The sequence below is a fragment of the Mustela lutreola genome, chromosome X (assembly GCF_030435805.1).
Source record: "Mustela lutreola isolate mMusLut2 chromosome X, mMusLut2.pri, whole genome shotgun sequence".
In the NCBI taxonomy this organism is placed as follows: domain Eukaryota; kingdom Metazoa; phylum Chordata; class Mammalia; order Carnivora; family Mustelidae; genus Mustela; species Mustela lutreola.
This window is the reverse complement of record NC_081308.1, coordinates 50478893-50496658: the sequence shown is the minus strand read 5'-3', so window position 1 is coordinate 50496658 and position 17766 is coordinate 50478893. Positions and strand designations below refer to the sequence as shown.

The 17766-nt window shown below is 49.7% G+C and overlaps 1 protein-coding gene across 1 annotated transcript; it reads left to right on the top strand.

The window, feature by feature from the left end:
* The first annotated feature begins 1123 nt into the window (after window positions 1–1123).
* AMER1 (APC membrane recruitment protein 1) lies at window positions 1124–17298 on the top strand. Its single transcript, XM_059157635.1, has 2 exons — window positions 1124–1362; window positions 13470–17298. Exon 2 carries the CDS (start codon window positions 13566–13568, stop codon window positions 16968–16970), a length of 3405 nt encoding a protein of 1134 aa, XP_059013618.1. The 5' UTR covers window positions 1124–1362; window positions 13470–13565; the 3' UTR covers window positions 16971–17298.
* The last annotated feature ends 468 nt before the right edge of the window (window positions 17299–17766 follow it).

Genomic DNA, 17766 nt, shown 5'->3' with positions numbered 1-17766 from the left:
GTAGCGCCTTCTGGATATTCTTGAGCTAGTGGTAGAACTGGATTATTTATTGCCTCAACTCACTAGTTAGTCCTTGGCAGTCACTTACTGTCCTCAGACTAGTTAAGACCCAAGCTAGGGCTGGTCACCTGCCACATCCCAAACACAGAAGCCAGCAATGCTGGTACAGTCCTCCTCACTCCATCTTCAGCCTTGACCTCCAGTAAGGGCCCAGATAAGAATTTTCTCTCAATTTCTAGACTTCTCAGGGACAGGGAACTGCACAAAGCTTGGCTTACCATGAGAAGTTTGAGGGGTCCTCTAGAGACCTTGGAGATCCCCTCTTGTTCCATGAAAGGTGTGAAATTTGGGTGAGTGTCAAACTACAGGAACAGGTCTCTCCAGAGAAAAATGAGAGCAGCCTAGGGCAGTAGCCTGGGGTTCTGAATTCCAAATCCACCCCCGTCGCTGGCAGGTTAGGTGACCTCAGGGAAACGCTTTCCTTTCTCTGAGCAACAGCAAGCCCTTGGGTAATGGGTGCAAACTGACCTCAACTGTCCCTAAGGGCCCTGGTGCGCCTGAGAGGCCAAAGCTGGGGCATGTACGCTGCAATCGGCTTTCCTGGCAGGTAAGTAATCCGGCTGAACAACCTGGCGGCACGCGCCGGAGAGTCCTATCTCTACAACTAAGGTTGGCCCAGCGAGGCGCCAGGGGGCTTTGCAGTCCCCCAGGTTCCCCAGCCTCTCCGCCCCGCCTCTCCTTGCCCGCCTGTAGCTCTGGAATAAACTGCCGGGTGGCGGCCAGGGCGCCTCAGCACGATTGCACAGCGTCCACGGAAATGGAGTGTGCATGTAAAACCGAAACCGAACTCCAGGGCTCCTGCGAGCCCCATCCGGGCGGGACCGGCCCAGCGAGCTCACTGGGTCGCCGAGCCACAAACCGCCCAGTGTGGGGGTAGGAATGGGGAGTCCGGGCAAGGGGTTCTTCACCCTCTCCGCCCCCCAGCAACACCACGCCCACGCTTATTTGCATTTAAAGGGCAAGGCACCAAGGAAAACAGTGGGCGGAGGGGGACACGCCTTCCCACCGTTGCGATTGGACAAAACGCCTGCCAATCAGGGCGCCGACGCCCCACCCAGTGGCCGTGGAGTCCATGGGGAGGGGATATGGGGGAGCTGCCCCGAGCCTGGGGAAGGGGACCCAGTGCAGGAGGTGACTGGAGCCGTGGCGGCGGCGGCGGCGGCGGCGGCGGCGGCGGCGGCGGCGGCGGCGGCGGCGGCGGGAGCATCGGTGGCGGCGATCTCAGCCTCAGCAGCCTAGGCTTGAGCCCTGGCCAGGGCGGCGTAGCAGACAATAACCGGGCTGGAAACCCGACCCGGCGGGGTAAGCGTTGTGCGCAGCCGGGAGCCTCCGCCTGCCGGCCGTCCCATGCAATCCCGCGTGCTCCGCTCTGGCCGCCTGAAGAGGGGCTTCAGGAGCTGGGCCAGTGGACATCCAGGCCGCTCTCCGTTCCCCCTGGGAACCCGCGTTGAGGACCGGCTGGTGAGGGGCAAAGCAGAGTCCCCTGGGCGCGGGCGACCGCGGCTAGAGGGGGTACAGAGAGCGGGCAGGCAAGCAGGCTAGCCTGGGCCATGCCTCTAGGCTCTCGGGGGAGGCGGGGATGGGGCCCACACGTGCTACCGCACTGACCAGGGAGGGAAGCCACCAGCCAACACCCGCAGCGGCGTATTTGTAGGCCGGGAGCTCCACAGCTTTGTTGTAGCACATTAGCTGGAACAGCGGTGTTACGTGGGTATTGCTCACGCCAGCGGCCCAGCTACCTCCCCTTCCCTCCCCTGTGCATCCCCTGCCCCTTTCTCCCCTCTGCGGATGGAGCCCGCGCGCTGGCCTGGGCCCAATGGATACTGGCTTTGACATGGATTGGGCTAGCCACACTGTCTGCCTCCTCTCTCAGGGAGCTGAGTTGGGCCTGTCGGCTGCCCACTTAGGATCCTCGGCCTTGTGGGCCCCAACCATCCGCACCCCCTGCTCCTGGGCCTCCAGGCACATCTGGCGCCCGCCCCCGCGGATAGGCGGGCTGGCAACCGAGTTCTTGCTGGACCTTAGTTTAGAACTGCAGCTCAATCTAGTACTTGGGTTAGATCTGCAAGGCCGCTTTGTCCCCACTCACCTCGCCTCATCTCCCCTTGCAGAGCTCTGGCCGCTTTTTTCTCTCCCGCCTCCCGTTTAAAAATAGAGATAAGCATCACGTTGTGTGTGGGGGGGGGGGGCAATTTCTGTGCCAGAGGCCAAGGGAGCAATTATTGTAGTAGAGAACGCACCCTCTGGGTCTGTTTGAGAGAGCTACAGAGACAGCCAAACCCTCCAACTTCGCAGTTACTTAAAATACACAGCTTGCTGAGCCGCTGTCATTGTCTACTGCAGACATTTCTGACACTGGTGACCACCTGACTGCAGGACTTTGCTCAAGCTCCCTGGTGAAGAGGGGCTGTGCCCTCCATGCGATCCACAGTCCAGGTGCCCAGGTAGCAACTGGACTGGCCCTGCAGAGCTGGCCTTGATTGGTCAGTCTCATCTTGTCACAGCCCACAGGGTCAAGGGGAGCCTCCTTCTACACACAAACATTTCCCTCTGTGGCTCTGCCAGCCTGCCGCATAGTCATGGGCATGGGCTAGGTGGAGGACACTGTGCTATTGGACTCCCTACCTGAGGACATTTAGCAGAGCCCTTTCCCCCCTACCCAGTGCAGCTCCACCCACCACTGCAGTCACTGCACCATAGTTTGCTTCTGGCAATAAACTCTAGGCTTTTCCAAAGAACAGGAGAGAGGGAGTGACCAAGGGGCCTGGCAAGCTCTTCTTGGACCTTTGACCAGCCTCTGAGGGTGGAGAACCCTGTGGGCTGCAAAAGCGGGGTGTTTGAGAGGAGTAAATCCCTCACTTGTTAGAGGACCTTTGTGACACCAGCCAGGACTACAGATAATACACTATAGTCACTTCTTGCCACTCTGACCAGGCACCAAAGGAAACCAACCCTCTGTTTGCAGCTGGGTATCTCCAGCACAGGGCTGGACCTGCTCTCTGCCCTGCCTCAAACCAACAGCCACCTATTATATCTTTTCTGTATAACTCCCCTCCTCACACCCAAATCCACTTAACTACACTGTGCAAAATCTTTTTCGCTCTCAGGTCCCAACTCTGGGCCCACCTTCTCCTGAGTGTCTTTTCTGCCTGTCTCTTTCAACCCATAATGACCTCTTCTTGCTCAGAACTCCTACAGGCTTGCCTGCATCCCTTGGCTATTTGGGGGCTTAAATTATAATAGGAGGCAAACTATAAGTTTCCCTGCCTCTACTTTGTCTCCCTGATATCATGGATATCTAGATTCTTTCATAACCCCTCCAAGGGGTAAATGAAACCTTGAACTCAGCCACAACCCCCTCAAAGCCTAGCAATGCATAGCAGTTCATGAATGCTCTGGAAAGACTTGCTGTCTTTGTGGAGCTTTCAAGAAGACCTTTATCTCTCCAAGTTGTACTTGTCCTGATCCATATAAAAATGCTTAGAGAAATGATACTCAATGCTCAGATATTTACTGAGTATGCCCAGTGAGAATGGAGAAGGGTGATGGGTTGCAACCACAAGAAAAAAATAAATAAATCATGTCTCCCTTTAACAACAAGCTCAAGATCTGTACTACCCAGGCCTCAGACTACACATATCTTTCGTTGCTAATTCATGAGCCTCGAGACAAACTACTATGGAGAGAGAGGAGAAATCTGTATATGCAGGGTGATTACCCTGGAAACTTCCAGAAAGTAGAGGGCTTTGGCTAGGCATAGTAGTGGCATAAGCAAAATTAGGAATGCGAGGGGGTTGTTGGCAGCCAGGCTGAGAGATATGACTTAGTCTTTTCTGGTTGAGATTGTTGGATTTAAGGTAGAGAGGAGGTTGGTGCCCAGTGGTAGGGATTCTCAAATGCTAGACTGTGGAATGGGCATCTGATCTTGGGAGAATGGGAGAAGGAGCCATTGAAGAATGGAAAACTGGGAGGTTTTGATACTTCCATGTGTGGGTAGAAATATGCCATAATAATATGGGATTTTAGAAAGGGGTCTTCACGATTGGAAAGCATGCTATAAGGTGGAACTGTAATAAGTCACCTTTGGATCTGGACGTAGAACTGAGGGGCAGCTATGTGTGGAGGGAAGTTGTACCATGTTTACTTCTTTTAAGCATTTTGTGGGAGTGAAATTGAAGGAGGGTGCCTAGAGACTACATACCAATGTGGTGGAGGCTAAGTATTCCCCAGGCCTCTGCTGATCCCCATTCTTCCAACTGGACAGGCCTTCAGGGAGCACCAGTTTGGGCTCCTGTGCTTACAAGATGGAAAAACAGTCTTGGAAAGCAACAGGGACTTCCTTACAGTCACACAGCATTTGGGGATGGGCTGCTGCCTCCTGTGCAAGAGCTCTTAAACTGTATCCCACTGTCTCCAATGACCCCTGTTCAATATAAATCTTACTAACCAATCTCTAACCTTCCTCACCTCTTCCATTCCTCAAGAGAGAGGTGCTGGGTTTAGGTTGGGGCCCCCATCTGTAGAACTCTACTTTCCCTTTCATGTCTATTTTGCTTCTTGGTCTTAATCTACAGCCTGTTGGAGGCTGAAAGTTTTTGAAGGAGGGGAGGTAGTTGGAAGAAGTTGGAAGTCCAAACATTCTCTCTTAATATAGTGGAAGGGTTAACAATTCCTCAAAAACTGTTACATTTACAGTGGCTGAAAGTGTGTGTATGAGGTGTGGGGGCAGCCCGGCTCTGCTGGTGCAGGGGAATAAGGAAATAAAAACAGCAAGCCTGACAGGTCACTGGCTTGCTTGTAGAAACAAAGAGGGAAAGGGGGCTTCCAGACCTCTCACTTTCAGATTGGCTACTTGAGGCTAGAAGAGGGCATGCCCAGTGTTATTTCATCAGTTCCCCTGCCTTAATTCAATCCAGGCAGATAAACTAGGTGATAAAGATAAAGCCTCCAGAGGAGGCATTTCCTCCCTGTGTCACTCATTCCTTGGCCACACATCTCACACTGCCAGGAAGTTCTTTCTCAGGGCTAAGCTGAGCCTCTCATGCTGTATATAAACCTTGTATGCTTGCATGTGTGTGTGCATGCATGAGTGTGTGTGTGTGTGTGTGTGTGAGTATGTGTGTTTGTTGGGGGGGTGAGGTTGGGGGCAGCTGGCTATCATTGTTCCTGCTTAACAAACCCCTGAAGATTTCATGGGCATTAAACTGTCTCTCCCCACTCCCAACTACTGTTCTCTGAATTAAATAATTGCCTTGGTCTTGTTCTTCTCTCCTTGGTCTTATTTTTCAAACCTGTGTATGTGTAAGTGTATCTCCAGGAAGAAAGTTAAGGAAACCAAAACCACTGAGGAGGTGCCCGCTGAGTGAGGGTGCATTGCTTCTCCATACCTCCTCTTTTGGGGTTAGGGGATAATTATGGACAATGAAGAAAATAATATGAGAGGCCTTGGTAGCAGCAGAGGTAGGCATACTGGTGCTGCAGGGGCATTTTGGACCTTTTGATCTGCAGTTCTTATTGCAGAGCCTTCAGTGCTTTCATCTCCTACAGTTTTTGTTTGTTTTTTCCCCAAGCAGATACTAATCCAGCTTCTGCAGGCAGGACTCCTCAGCCCTCCCTGCTGCTCAAGGGAGAGAGGGCTGGGCCAGTTCTGTTCTCCCTCCCCTCTGGACATATAGGAAATATTTGCAGGCCAGGCCTAGTGCATTTTGAAAAAAATAAAGTGTTGGGCAGTGTTCTGTGGATGGAGGCATGAGGAGTGAGGCTGGGCTGTAGGGCAGTGGTATACTGAGCCCAATCATTAAGGCATTCAGGCCTCCCACTGAAGCCTAGGACCCCCAAAATCACACGGCCCCATCATGTCTCCTCTTTCTGCAGCCACTAGAAAACTGGGCACAGGACTACTCTTCTCCCAGCTTCTCACACAGCCTGGGGCAAGCAGACCCCTAGTTCAGTGTCCCATTTCTAAATGGGGAAGCTTCTAAATGGGGAAACTAAATGGGGAAACTGAGGCCCTTAACAGGGAAAGGATTTGCTCAAGGTTACACAGGAGCATAAAGCTCTTGCCCTTCCTTTCAAGATTTCTTCCTCCAAGTACACTGATACCCTGATTCTGATCCCCTCCCAAGCCTCATTTTCCTTACCTGGCCTCTTATATAGGGTATGGTATATATAGGGAAGTGGATACATGGGAAAGTTCAGGGACTCCATTGTTCATTTAGCCCAGCTATTCCTCTTCAGGCTTTCCTTAGCTGCCTTGTCATCTCTGTCTCCCTGGAGTTAGATCCTCTTATTCTTCATCTGAACTGGGGGGTGCGGAGGGGGTGCCTGTCTTTGATGTCACCCTTGCTGGTTTAATATTGACATAGTAGAAGTCTTACTAAGCAGGTATGACATCCACCTAAGATATATTCTTCTCTAAGGAAGTTTTGGAGCCTGAGAGGGGAGTATGGAAGAGATGGGTTAGCTCCCAGAAGCCCCATCATTCCAGGTAAGCTGGGCAGGGAACCTTAGCATCCTCAGGAGAAAGTGGGGCATCAAAAAGGCTTACCAGGAAAGCCAATTTCTAGGAGGAAGTGATGCCTGGGTCACCATACCTCCTACACTGGAGAAGTCCCTATGTATTTGGGTCTAAAGGGTAGAGAGGTGAGGCTAGGAAACCTGTAAGGGACATGCAGGGAGAGGGAGTCTGAAGCCCAGGGAAAGGGGTTTGACCCTTTGACGTCTCAGGGGTTTGACCCTGATTCTGTAGGTGGTGTGGAATAATTTGGTAAGTAGAGGAGTGATGCACTATAATCAAGATAATAAAAATGAATCTGGCAAGGGTGTGGGAGGAGATGGAAGAAGGGGAGGGAAGAGATGGGATTCGAGTGTTGTGGCAGGGAAGGACCAAAAGGAGCTCAGCTAAGAGGCTTATGTCCTCTTCAGAGGACATGGACTGGCAGCTGAGGAGCTAGAGTGGTGAAGTTGACTGCAAGAGGCCCTATCACAAGTGTCTTTTATTGAACATCTGCTCAATAACTAGGGAGCAATTTATCCTTTCCATTTATCATCTCTAATTCTTAGTGATTCTGCATGATAGGTAGCATTTTCTTCATTTTCTAGATAAGGTATTTGAGTCTCAGAGAGGTTAGGCCTTTTTTTCAAACCCCACCACTTGTAAGGGATGAAGCTGGTATTTTAGTTCTGGGCTGACAAACTCCAGCTGAATTTGGAATTCAATTGAACCAGTGTTGTTTAAGCTCCTGCTCCATGCTATCTGTAGCGACTATAAGATGAAAAAGGACCCATTTGAGAGAAATGAACAGATAGTCCCTAGGCTGAGTATGTTAACTCATTTGAGGAGATGGTGGTGGGGAATGGGATCCAAGGAAAGGAGGCCCATTTTGGGGTCCGTGCTGCATCTAGAGGTTATGGGATACTGCCTTGAGAGGAGGTGCTCCTTAATGGTAAGGCTGCAAGTTAGGGGAGATGTGGTTGCAGGGTTAGCTTGGGTATACCTCTGCCAGAAGTCTGTATAGCTTCACAAAAGGATGCCGAGCCAGGCAGCCCTTCCTTTAGGTCCTGAACAAATGGTCTTGAGAGTGGACCTTGGCTGTGGGCTTTAGAAATGATTGATTCCAGTACCAGATCATCTCATAAGTCATTTCCTTTAAATAATAGCATCATATTCTGCATCTTTGTCCCCAGTGGCAAGTTTCTGTTTGAACCTTTTTTGGCACCTCAAAATTATCTCCCAAGGAAAAGGGAAGTAAAGGAATGTGATTCACAATTTGGGAATGGTGGTGGTAGAATTGCTGATGAGGGGAGCAGCCATAGTCTGGGTTGGCAGCCCTTGTATTCTGAAGTCAGCATGCTTTCTGGAATGTGCTAGGTGGGGCCAAAACAGTGGCAGCCAAGTGAGGACTGGAAGTGCTTCAGAGAAAGCTCAGCTTGGCTGGGACAGGGGTGCAAGGGGAGAAGAAGATGATGGCTTTCAGGTAGGAGGGGAACCTGTACAGTCCTTGCTTTCAGTCTTTCTCCTTCAATTGGGAGTTAGCCCTGTGAAGCAAAATGGTATTGGAAGGGGAACTCCAGCAGCCTGGGGGTTGGTGTAGCTCTGTCACATCCCAGTATGTGGATTTACTCAAGACTTCTCCCGGAGTCTAGATAGTTTCCTGTTCTGTGACAAGATGACAAGGAGTTTGCATCTCCTAATAGGACTGATTAGTGGATTGATGGGAATGGCAAATGGGAGGTGAAGGAGTGGGCTGTGCTTTGTAACCTGGTAAGTGCCCTATTGGGTGAAGGGTGTCTGTTGATTTGCATTTCTTTTTTTTTTTTAAGATTTTTTCTTTATTTATCTGACAGAGATCACAAGTAGGCAGAGAGGCAGGCAGAGAGAGAGGAGGAAGCAGGCTACCTGCAGAGCAGAAAGCCCGATGTGGGCTCGATCCCAGGACCCTGGGATCATGACCCGAGCCGAAGGCAGAGGCTTAACCCACTGAGCCACCCAGGTGCCCCTTGATTTGCATTTCTTTTGATGTTGGTACCTTTAACTGAATTTGAATTGTTTACCTTTCTGGCCTAGACTATAGAACCTGGCTAGCTGAAATTCCCGAATAATCCAGAGCTGTTAACCACTAGCTGACTGGAGGCAACATTTTAAGTCCCTGAACATCAAAGGTTGGCTAAAAGAACAGCTAAAGCCTCCTGTGAGATAACTACATAGTCACCCTCATTTACCACTTGGGGCAACTGAGGCCCAAGGAGTTTTGGTGACTTAACAAAAAACAAGGAGTTTTGCTGCTGGAAATTGTCCAACTATAATTTGAAGAAAATATTTTTAAAAATTGGTTGCTATGTTTTTGAGCCTCTGCTATATACTGAATTTTATTTGGTATATATATATATATATATATATACATTGGTTTTGTTCCTTACAATGGTTTTAAGAGACACTCTGAATAGCCTCGTTTTCCAGTTGAGGAAACTGAAGGAACTTGCTGGATTTCCCCCATGTAGGCAGAGCTGATTATAGTGCAGAACTGGCTGACTCTTGTTGTGGGGAGGACTTCCTATCCTTAGCACTGCTTCCTTAGTTACCATGCCCCCATATGCAAGCACAAGATGGGCGCAGAGTAGTCTTGCCCCCAGGAAAGCTGCTTGGTGGAGGTCTAGGGAAGTATGCTGGTTAAGGTCAAGCCTCTGGAGCTACTATATGAATCCACAGACTTCTTCCTTTAACTCTAAGTTGGCTGAACTGGCCCCAGGAAGCTGTGCTGGGAGCAAAATATGTAAGTCTCAGGCTGCAGCTGTTTCCTCCTCACTAAGAAGGATTCCTGGGGCAAGTTTGTGTCTGGTCTCCTGCTTGTGTTTTGAGAGGAAGGGAGGAAAAACAAGTTCTGCCCTAGCAGCCAGCCTTCCACTGGTCCCAGCATGACCTGAGGCTGGTCCTGGGAGCAGAGATGACCATATACCACTCCCTGCCATGAAAGAAGCAACTGCAATAAACAGCAGGGACCACAGAGTACCCTTAGAGTGTTCCCTTACCCACCAGTCCACCAGAAACTTAGCCACACAGGTTGAGAAACCCAAGGGTTGAGGGGCCCTGCATTTGGCAGGACCACTTTCTTGGCAGGAGTCAGCTCCAACCTGAAAGGGTTACAGAGTCTGTCCCTTGCAGTCCTCTTTGCCTTCTGCCCCACTTCACTCTACTGGCCAGTTGATTCTGTGGTCCCAAATAAAGGCACATAGCCCATTAGGGAAGGACAGCAATGGGACCAGGTAGGGTAGCAAGGAGTGGAGAAGGGATCTGGGCCAGAGGTAGCTAGATAGGGCTGGGCTAGGGAGATACCAGCTATGGGTGATCCTTGCCACCTCCTGTTCTGCTGTCTTGGGGAGACATAATAGACATTATGGGTGGCTGTAGGGAGGTACATGCCCTGGGAAGGACAAGGTAGGGAAATGGGAGACAGCAACTTCAAGGCTGGTCCTTGCCATCAAAGATGACACCCTGGTTGTACTTAGGAGGAAGGCCTGAAGTTGTAGGGAGAGAATCCCAGTCCAGAGATATGCCTGCCTAGTTCACCCACTCTCACCACACACAGACTTTTTTTTTTATAGATTTATTTATTTATTTGACAGATGGAGGTCACAAGTAGCCAAAGAAGCAGGCAGAGAGAGAAGGAGAAGCAGGCTCCCTGCTGAGCCGAGAGCCCTATGCAGGGCTCAATCCCAGGACCCTGGGATCATGACCCAAGCCGAAGGCAGAGGCTTTAACCCACCGAGCCACCCAGGCACCCCCACACACACACACACTTTTAAAACTACCCTTAGCAGAGGACTTTATATAAATCCATGCTCCTGTTTTTAAAATTCCCCACACCTGGCTCTTCCTCAGAATGGCCAAGGCAGCTGGTCCCTCAGGCTCCTCACAGTGAATGCCTTTCCCAAATAAGTGGCCTTTTACATGTGGTCTACTACTTTCTAAGAAACTGGGATCTGACTTGGAAGATGATAATAATAACAGTAATGTTAATCTTTCTCATTTGTACTGCACTTTACTGTTTACAAAGTGTGTTTAATGTTCATTATGTGATGTAATTCTTATACCACTCTAGTGATCTCCATAAGTTCTCAAGCCTAAGAAGGGTGCCTTGGCCTGTTTAGGGTCCCCTAGCATGGCCTGGAACCCTAACATGTGTTGCGGCTCCTTCCACAACACACTGAAGATTAATGTGGCAGGGAGGGGGACAATGTAGAAAGTAGTGGTCTGGCTTTTACCCCAGTGGAGCGCAGGAGCAAGGTTAAGAGAAGGCCCATAGGAACTGCCTTCTAGCCAGGGCATCAAGTTTCTGGAAAGCAGCCCTCTTTAAGATTCAGTTTGCCTAATCCCTCCATTCCTGGGAACTCCATCCCCAAACCCAGCAGGGAAATTCAGCCTTCTGTCCACAAGGATGTTTATGCCTGTGAGGTTTTTCTCTTGGCCCTTGGTCTTCCTGATGCCCAGCCATACTTACTAGTCTCATTCATCCCTTCCCCTAAATTATTGCCATTTCTACTAACTCCTGTCTGACAAGGCCTAGATTGAATGCCTTCTCCTCAAGGTAGCTTTTCTGAGCCTGGGGGCTATCTTTCTGCTTTTCAGATTTATCCTGGGATATGATAGCTAGGTATAAAGAACAATATTCCACCATGCATCTTAAGATGGGGGAATCTTCTTTAAGACCTGTATTATGTTGTATCCTACATATAGGTACTCCCCACAAAAGCTCTAGCTAGGGGTTCTCCCTTCTTGGCCTACCTTGCAAAACTAAGCTCAATGTCTATTACTTACCAAATGTTTAGGAGAGGTTGAGTTTCATAAATTCCACAGAGGGGAATACAATTTCATAAACAACTCCACTACTGCTGTCCCATCTCTTCCATGTCTAGCACCATAAATGACAACACTGTCAATATTTTCAGGGTTGAAATAAAAACATCTCTGTATTTATTTATTTATTATTATTAATTAATTAATTATCTATCAGATAAGATGATAGGGCCCCGCTTCCCATCCTATCCCTGAGGAGAGGACTCTGAATTATTGTGTGTGTGTGCAGGATTGTATATTTTGAGGTGATGGTGGCAGTGTTTACTGTAGGGATAACTCTTGTGGGGGAGAGGGAGCTGAGCTGGAACAATATCATGTAAAAATATGTCATCCAGGAAAAAAAAAACCAAACCCTAACCTGAGCAAATGACATTACTTATCTCTACAGAGAAGGGATCAGGTGATATCTTTTCTCTTTTATTTTCTGGATAACCAGCCATTATCTTGCTCCAAGTTTAATACTCAGTTATGCAGAGTACTCTTGATGGAAGGCTGGTCACACTGATAGTTCAACTGTCAAGCCAAGCAAGGCACAAAATTAATGTTTGCAGGACAGGATCAGGGGTTCCAGGAAGGTTCCTCCAATTAGGTCAGGGGCTAGTTAAGCTGCCAGTCTCTCTACCCCCAGTGCTGGTCCATAATCTTCCACTGCAGGTGAATATGTGAGTCTTTATCACTGTTGCAAACAATTATAAGGTTGATATGCTGACAAACTACTCCCGGGATACCAGCAGGGCTTGCCTGTCTCTTTCTGGTTCCTAGCAGTTGTTTTGCCTCCTTTCTTTACCCTAGCTCCCTGTCTAATAGTGGCTATCCTACAGAGAGGGGACACTGTGGTGAGGAACTTTCCAGAGATAGGTCATCAGGTTTTAGCAGGCTGGTCATTGATCCATCTGTCAACCAGCTGGAGTCACTAGAATGAATATATCAGACTTGGGGTGGAGGACATGTGTTGGGGTGGATGGTGAATAGTCATTTTTATTCCATCCCTGTGGCATTTGGATGTTTGGAGAATTGAGAGACCAGAAGGGTGTGCCTTATACCAGGTTTATTTATTTAATAGCTGTTGAGAGCCTAACTTCTAGGCTAGGAACATGAATCATGTGGAGTTAGGCCTTCAAGGAGTTCCGTTTCTAAATAGGGAGCTAGATGGGGGCCAAAATAATGAAGGCAGTAGAGAAGAAATAGTTTTCCTCACAATTCTAAAGTGGAACATGGGGTTACAGTTGCCAAGAGCCACATTAAAAATTTTTCCCAGCAGAACAGTCAATAGAATCTGACCTATACCTACCCCTCACGTAACCATTATGAGGAGCAAGTATTGCTAGGCCTCTTGGACCAAAGATACTGAAGCCTAGAGAGTGCCTTGTCTCAAAACCACCATGTGCTTTTAAGCAGATCCTGGATTGCAGCTCTGGAATATGGATCTGTGAGGTTCCTATTCTGGATTTCTGAAGATCTGAGCCTATGCATGTAGGCAATCTAGGGAGCCTACAGAGAAGAGGTGAAACTTCAGGTATACTTTTTCTTTCTGGCCCCAGGAAAAATGTCAGTGAGAACCCAGACTAATGTGAAATTGAGGCTTGGGTCCTGCAGAGACCAGTGAGGACTCAATGGGCTATTTTGCCAAATGATCTTAAAAAATTCTGTCATCAGAGCTGACCTCCCTGCTGCCTTTCCAGCCTCCCCCTACCTTAACCCTTTGATAATTCCTCCTGCAGTCAGTAGCACAAGTGAGTATTTCCCACATCTGCAGATCCCCCGGCCAGTGTTATCGGACTAGGGTGGACTGAAGGGAATGAACCCAATGAGGGGCTGGGGTGATGGCTATCTGTTGTTTTAATGTAGGGTTTTGTTGCCTTGGGGCCAGAGGAGGCTGACCCAGCAAGCCAACCATATGGAATGCATTAAGTTTTTCCTACATTTTCTTTTACTTTCTTTCTGGTTCTGGTTCCTCTCAAGTCTGAAATAACAGACACCTGTGAAAACAAACCCAGCCTGGCTGCTTGCTTACCAGTATACTCTATTTTTTTTCCCTCTATTTTATCTCCTCTAGATCCAACCGGGATGCTTCCTGACTGATGATGTAACACTGTTTGGAAGCCAGAAGGCTGCTTTTCCAGCTGAACATACCTGAGTTGTCCCCATCACCATGGAGACTGGAAAGGATGAAGCTTCTCAGGCCAAGGAAGCAGTAGCCTCTATGGACCCCCAGGACCAAAGGGCAGAGAAAGGAGCCAAGAACAAGGCAGCTGAGATAACAGAAGGGACAGTATCAGAGCCACCATCATCTGGTCCAAGTAGGCTGAGGAAAACTGCCATGAAACTTTTTGGTGGCAAGAAGGGCATCTGTACCCTACCTAGTTTCTTTGGAGGAGGGCGAAGCAAAGGTTCTGGCAGAAGCTTCTCCAAGAAGGATCTTAGCAAGAGCAAGACCCACGATGGCCTGAATGAAGCAGCTTGTGGCCCTCAAGATATTGTCAGTGAAGGAACCAGCTTTGCCTTACCCTTGCCTGAATCACCCTGCCAACTTCCTAGTTCCCAGAGTGCCCATGGGGTTTTGGAGACCGGCTCCAGATGCAAGACATCTGCATCTGGAGCCACAGAGAAAGCTGGGGCTGAGAAGGCTCCTTCTGTGCCCAAGCCAAAGAAAGGACTGAAAGGTTTTTTCAGCAGTATCCGCCGTCACCGGAAAAGCAAGGTCTCTGGGGCTGAACAAAGTGAGCTAGGTTCCAAAGGGCCTCAAGGGGCCAGAGCCAGGCCTCAGGAACATGTGAACTCAGCCATTCTGGCCCATACTGAGGATATCCTCCAAGCCCCCAGAAAGGAAAATGCCAAACCCCAAAATTCTACTGGGCCAAAAGTTACTTTAGTACCAGAGCCTTCTCCAGCAGTCACTGAGAAGACAACCTATAAAGATCCAGAAAAACCAAAGGAGGCCTATGCCTCAGCACTTCTGCAGCCCAAGCCTGCCTCTGAATCCAGTGGCCTAGAGGAGTACCACAGTTCAGAAACAGGGGAGAAGGTGGAGGCAGAAGAGGTAAATCCACCAAATGGCCATGTTGGGGACCAGCTAAGCCTCTTGTTTGGGGATGTCACATCCCTGAAAAGTTTTGACTCACTGACAGGTTGTGGTGACATTATAGCAGAGCAGGACATGGACAGTATGACAGACAGCATGGCCTCTGGAGGCCAGAGGGCAAATCGAGATGGGACCAAGAGAAGTTCCTGCCTGGTGACCTACCAAGGAGGTGGGGAGGAAATGGCCTTGCCAGATGATGATGATGAGGAAGAGGAGGAGGAAGAGGAGGAAGAGCTGGAATTAGAGGAGGAAGAAGAGGGTGCCAAGGAGGAAGAAGATTATGACTTAGAATATCTGTGGACAAGTGCCCAGGTATACTCAAGGTCCAATCTGAATTTGGGCTACCATCCCATCACATCCCCAGGCCACCATGACTACATGCTTCTAGACTCAATTCGATCTTATCCTGGCTTAGCCCCTGGGGACCTTTTGACTCCTCAGAGTGACCAGCAAGAGTCTGCCCCAAATAGTGATGAAGGTTATTATGACTCCACAACACCTGGATTTGAGGATGATTCAGGTGAGGCCTTGGGGCTTGTCCGCAGGGATTGTCTGCCCCGAGACAGCTACAGTGGAGATGCCCTGTATGAATTCTATGAGCCAGATGATAGTCTTGAGATCTCCCCACCTGTAGATGACTGTCTTTATGACCTTCATGGTCACAGCTCTGAGATATTTGACCCCTTCTTGAACTTTGAGCCCTTTTCTTCCTCTCGGCCACCTGGGGCAATGGAGACAGAGGAAGAACGGCTAGTGACCATCCAGAAACAGTTGTTGTACTGGGAGCTTCGGCGAGAGCAGCTTGAGGCCCGAGAGGCACAGGAGGCACGTGCCCGAGAGGCTCACACCAGGGAGGCCTATACCCAAGAAACTCATACCAGGGAGACCCATGCCCGAGAAGTTCATGTCAGAGAGGCCCAAGACCGAGAGGCCTATGCCAGGGAAGCCCAGGCCCGAGAGGCCCATGCTCAAGAGTCTCAAGTCCAAGAGGTTCAGGCCTGGCAAGAGAAGCCCATCATGGAATATCAGATGAGGCCTTTAGGCCCATCAGTGATGGGCCTGGTAGCAGGGGTTTCAGGGGCCTCTCAGACTTCCCATCGGAGAACCACCTCAGCTTTTCCTGCCACTGCAAGCAGTGAACCAGACTGGAGGGACTTCCGTCCTCTGGAGAAGCGTTTTGAAGGAATCTGCTCCAAGAAAGATCAAAGTACCTGTCTGATGCAGCTCTTCCAAAGTGATGCTATGTTTGAGCCAGATATGCAAGAAGCAAGCTTTGGAGGCTCTCCCAGGAGGGCCTACCCTACTTATTCACCCCCTGAGGAGCCAGACGAAGAAGAAGTTGAAAAGGAAGGGAATGCCACTGTGAGTTTCTCACAGGCCCTTGTGGAGTTCACCAGCAGTGGGAACATCTTCTCTAGCATGTCCTGCAGCTCTGACTCTGACTCATCCTTCACTCAAAACCTCCCTGAACTTCCCCCTATGGTTACTTTTGATATTGCTGATGTGGAACGGGATGGGGAAGGCAAGTGTGAAGAGAATCCTGAGTTCCACAATGATGACCTTGCAGCCTCCTTGGAAGCTTTTGAGCTAGGCTACTACCAGAAACACACATTCAGTAACTACCATAGCCGATTCTACCAAGGTCTGCCCTGGGGTGTGAGCAGTCTCCCTCGCTACTTGGGACTGCCTGGCATGCACCCTCGGCCTCCACCGGCTGCTATGGCCCTCAACAGAAGGAGTCGCTCCCTGGACACTGCGGAAACCTTGGAACTGGAGCTCTCCAATTCCCACCTTGCCCAAGGGTACACAGTGTCTGATGAGCTTCATGCTCAGCAGGAAGATTCAAATGAAGAGGAGGAAGAAGAATGGGGCAGAGACAGTCCTTTGTCCCTTTATACTGAACCACCAGGGGCCTATGACTGGCCTGCCTGGGCTTCCTGTGCTCTCCCAGTGGGACCAGGCCCTGCCTGGATAAGTCCCAATCAGTTGGATGGGTCTTCTGGCCAGTCTCCATATGCCTGCCAACAGGCAGCCTGTTGCATACCTCCTGTGGCCATGTCAATGTTGCTGTCAGTACCAGAGCTAGAGCCAAGGGCACCTGGGATATTCAAGCCTCAGCTATCTCGGCCTACACACCTACCCTTGCCCATGGTCCCTTGTTATAACCTGCAGCCACAGGCCTCTCAGAGTGTGAGGGCCAGGCCTCAAGATATGTTGCTGCCTGTCGATGAGCCCAGTTGCTCCTCTAGTTCTAGAGGATTCAGCCCCAGTCCTCTGTCCCAGTCCAAGCCTGTGGGCGTCACTTATGGCATCCCTAAGCTGTCCAGGGTCCAACCTGAGCCCCAACAGCCTCAAACCATTCACTACAGGGCTTCCAGCCTTGACCTGTCAAAGGAGATGGCTGAGCAAGGTGCCTCTTTCCCCCTTCCCACCAGTTACTCCTCCACTGCTGTGAATGGAAAGCTAGATGAGTAGTCGTCATCTGTTCTGGAGTGGGGGCATGGAGCGTGAGCATGTGAATGGGGATCAGGGGTTGGGCAGAGGGGAGGGTGGATGGGGGTTGCTATTTAACTTGAAAATCCTTTTGGCCAAGGAAAGCTCCTGTGAGTTTTTGCCTTTGTTTTCCCACTTCCCTCTTCTGCCAATCTGTGGTTACGTTTGGCTTGAGTACATCTGCCCCAGAAGGCTGCTGCTGCTCTGTTGATTCAGCTTGTCCTTTTGGGGTTTCTTGTTACTCATGCAGGATTTGGGATGCTGTACTTCTGTGCCTATTCCAGTTGCCCAGTTAGTGCAATATATATATATATATCTCACGCATCCTTGACACAGGATGAACCCTTAGTACCCCTGCCATGCCCCTACATACAGTGAATAATGAGCCACTGATGATCAGCCAGGTCTGTACTGCTTCCCACTTGAGGACAGGGGGCTTGTTTGCTGTTAACAAGGTGAGGTAATGGTACGGATCTTCCCCACCCCCACTGCCTTCAGTCTTGGCATAGCTGTTCCATTACGTCAGATGATTATAATCTATTCACCCCAGCTAGCTGTCCTTAGAGAGGATCAAGTAGCATGTGTCTCACTGCCTATTTCTGTGGACTTTGGCATTGTAACCAGATGGGGGCCTTTTAATCTGGTCTGCCGTAACTTGGGTTAAAGACAAAAATGCTGTCCCCTTAATGGAATGATCAAATTCATTCAGTTGCAAACAGAAAACAAAATAGAGTTCTAGAGTAAATATTGCCATAAAACTTGAGTTGTGGAATGATAG